The sequence below is a fragment of the Poecilia latipinna genome, unplaced genomic scaffold (genome assembly GCF_001443285.1).
Source record: "Poecilia latipinna isolate Pla-1442-1.1 unplaced genomic scaffold, P_latipinna-1.0 Scaffold3058, whole genome shotgun sequence".
In the NCBI taxonomy this organism is placed as follows: domain Eukaryota; kingdom Metazoa; phylum Chordata; class Actinopteri; order Cyprinodontiformes; family Poeciliidae; genus Poecilia; species Poecilia latipinna.
This window is the reverse complement of record NW_015115674.1, coordinates 51,589-54,954: the sequence shown is the minus strand read 5'-3', so window position 1 is coordinate 54,954 and position 3,366 is coordinate 51,589. Positions and strand designations below refer to the sequence as shown.

At 39.0% G+C, this 3,366-nt stretch overlaps 1 protein-coding gene across 1 annotated transcript in view; it reads left to right on the top strand.

Moving 5' to 3' along the window:
• Nucleotides 1-2,259: 2,259 nt before the first annotated feature.
• iqgap3 (IQ motif containing GTPase activating protein 3) overlaps nucleotides 2,260-3,366 on the top strand; it is a 26,959-nt gene continuing 25,852 nt past the window's right edge. The window contains exons 1-2 of the mRNA XM_015022610.1: nucleotides 2,260-2,676; nucleotides 2,721-2,854. Of these exons, the coding sequence (XP_014878096.1) occupies nucleotides 2,779-2,854 (76 nt within the window). The 5' untranslated portion in view covers nucleotides 2,260-2,676; nucleotides 2,721-2,778. The remainder of the gene's footprint in view (nucleotides 2,677-2,720; nucleotides 2,855-3,366) is intronic.

The window sequence follows — 3,366 nt, the reverse complement described above, 5'->3', positions numbered from 1 at the left end:
TTCCATTTCCAAATAAGGTAAGAGACTGACAGTGGTCCGTCCCGCCCCTTTCTGTTTGCTGCAGCGAGGTCCTTCTCGGTAGATGCTGGGCTTTAAATAAGTTGGCAGAGTTTGGGGCAACACAGGAAGTGGGCCCACAAAAATAAAAGTCTTGACTAATTGCGGGTTACACTTACTTTTCTTTTTCTGTCTTGCTCTCGGTGAAGGCAGACACTTTTCCTTCTGCTCCCTCCCTGCCCTTGCCTGCCCTACTTGCTCTGTTTTTCTCTTTTTCTATATTTTTGGAGCCTTTCTTTGCACATCCTCCAAATCTACAAATTATGGATCTGGTCAACCGATCTCTAAATGCAATTGATCAAATTTTCGACGAGAAGTCTGGGCACAGGAGAGCCTCCTGTCCTGCAGGGACAGACCCGGCGGGATTCAGCCTGGATTTATTCATGATAACAGGATTTCTGCTGTTTGGAGCTTGCGGATTCCTGGATTATCCACAAATTTGTGACGGACTTGGCTGAACTAGCAAACACTCAGACTGTTGGTGTGGACAGAGATGCAAGTTGGATGTGAGTCTTGCTGAGACTCGCAGCCCAGCTGAGGACTCTAAATCTCACTAAAGGGATGGAAGCGGTCTTAGAGAAGCTGCTAGTTTCGGTTCAGTGGAACAACCAAACTAATTTGGATAACTGGGAACTGAGATGTATTGGAGAGACTTTAGGGAAGATTGAAATTTATAATCTAACTAAGACATTCTGTATCTGAATTAACTTTCCCCGTGTGGCCTTGGAAGGGCTGCATATCCAATCTCCTTGAAGATATGTAAACATCACGCTCCTTTCCTCCTCACCCCCTCCTGTATCCATGCAGCTGTGGAGCTGAGCGCTCCCAAGGACATTCCTAGATAACAGCAAATCTATCGGACTTTACCGGGAGGCTGGGCAACCTGGTTTCATGGCCCTTTGACGTCACCGCCTTCACTCATGCCTTTGCTTTGCCCCTTTGTTTTGTCTGAATGTTGCCATTTGCCCTAATGTGTCCTTTCCTCTTTTTTGTTAGAAACGGTGGAGTACTCCCTATTTAACCCAGAAAAGGATTATTTTAGTTTATTAGTAATATCAGAAATTGTGGAGTACGCACTATTTAGATCATACAGCCCAGAAATGGAATCAGAATTAGAATTAGAATAACTACTAACATAGAATCCAGAAATACTTAGTTACTTTTATGTTACTACTTTTTAGAAACTGTGACTACTCACTTTAGCCCAGAAAAGGATTTAGAACAAACTTTGAATTTAGACCAATTGTAACCCACGTGACCGCCATGACCCACCCACCTTCCCTTTCAGCTCTGGATCCTCATGTGTATTTCCGGGTTTCCATTATGCTGCTGCTCACTGTTGGTTGTGGTGTCGGTTGTTCATACAACAATCAGAAATTTCCAAATCGACTCATCACTGAACAATTTAATCCCCAAAACTTGAGGATTTGTTGAGGATTTGTTGACGCCTGGTATGCCTTCCTGATGAGAACCAGTTAACATTGCATCCATCTCCTCAGACAATCCGTTACGACGGTCAGGGTTTCCCCCCCCTTCATCGACTCACTTGGTGACGGAGGATGGCGAGCTACCCACACACCATCTGGTGGTAGGAAAACGAAACGACACACTTTACACAGGAAACAAACTAAATTCTAAGGGAGTATTCAAAGGAAAAGAACTATTCTCCCTTTGTTCGTGGACTTATTTTGGGCTCTATTAGGATTTGAAGTATCACCGATTATTATTATTATTATATTTTGTTGGTTGCTTTGTTTTTCCCTCTCCTCTTGTTTCTCTTGAGCAATTTATTTTTGTTTTGTTATTATTATTATTATTATTATTATTATTATTATTATTATTATTATTATATTGCCACTGCAATAAATAGCAATATAAACAAACCTCTTTTCATCAGTTGCATCAATTATCCTCCCCAATCATGACTCCATGCTGTACCTACTTCTGATTCTACAAAGTGGTTAACACTAAACCTTGCAGTCAGACTTATGCATTTACCAAGAGCGTTACCCAATACTACATCATCATTATTTAGAAACTGTGGAGTATTCACTTTTAATCCAGAAAAGGAATTAGTTTAGTCGCTCTTTAGCTTATTTGATCAGAAACTGTAGAGTACTCACTATTTAGATGCAGAGACCAGAAGCCCAGAGGAAACTTGTGGATCAACATTATTAGATTACTTTTTAGACTCCAGTTTTCCGAAATGGAATTAGACCAGAGGAAACTTGGCAACCCTGAACAGGAGCACCTAGTTTACAGACTTTAGATCAACATTCATTAGATTCTTTTTCTTCTTTTGCTCTTTTTCTCCTTTTTCTTTCCTTTGGTTTGTTATTTTGTTTGTATTTCCTTTTAACTCATGTAAAGCACTTTGAATTGCCTTGTTGCTGAAAATGTGCTTTATAAATAAAATTACCTTACCTTACCTTTGGCCTTTAATTATGCTAAGCTGGATAATTATTGCTTTTATTATTTATTTTATTCTGTCTTTGTGTTTTTATTTCTCGTACTTTGCTGTTTTTTGCCAGTCTATTATGTTGGATTATAGTGCTATATAAATAAAGATTGAATGATTGACGCAGGGCTGCTCCGATAACTGCGAACGGATTCAAAAAGGTTTTTTAAAAAATAAAAAAATAACATTTTGTTCCTAAACACAGACTTTTCCAGCCCATAATAACTAACCACAGCTTACCATCTGGTTAACCAGTTAACCAGATGATCACCAGAAACTCACCTGCTACTGAATGTGGTGCTTCTCACCTGGTCACAGATGGAAACTTCTTGAAACAAGGTAGATCGGAAACAGCTAGCTGACATTCTACCGACACTGTTAGTTTGGTTCGGTTGCTATGGTAACCGAAAAGCGTAGACATCGAAAAATTAAATTACCATTTGATCTAAGTCGTTTTACGGAGAAAGAAATGCTCTCTTTCCTGTTCTGGGGATTAATGAGGCTTTAAAATTAGTTTAAAATTCGCGTTGACTGACAACACAGAACTACGCAGACCAGAATCCAATGCGGCAATCTTCTGGCCAATAGCAGAAACGATAGGCTGATGATTGGGAAGATGGTTTTATAAAATTCAGAAGATTGTAGGACAAAGAAGAAATGGAGGAAGAAATAGAAAGGAAGAAAGAGTGATAACAAGGTTAAGATTTGGACATTCAGGACTTAATTATACACTTTTTAAAATTCAAAAGCACAAAACTGACAAATGTGATTACTGTGATAAATATGAAACTATAGAGCATGTTATATTAGAATGTCATAAATATGAAAAAGAGAGAAGATATATGAGGAGA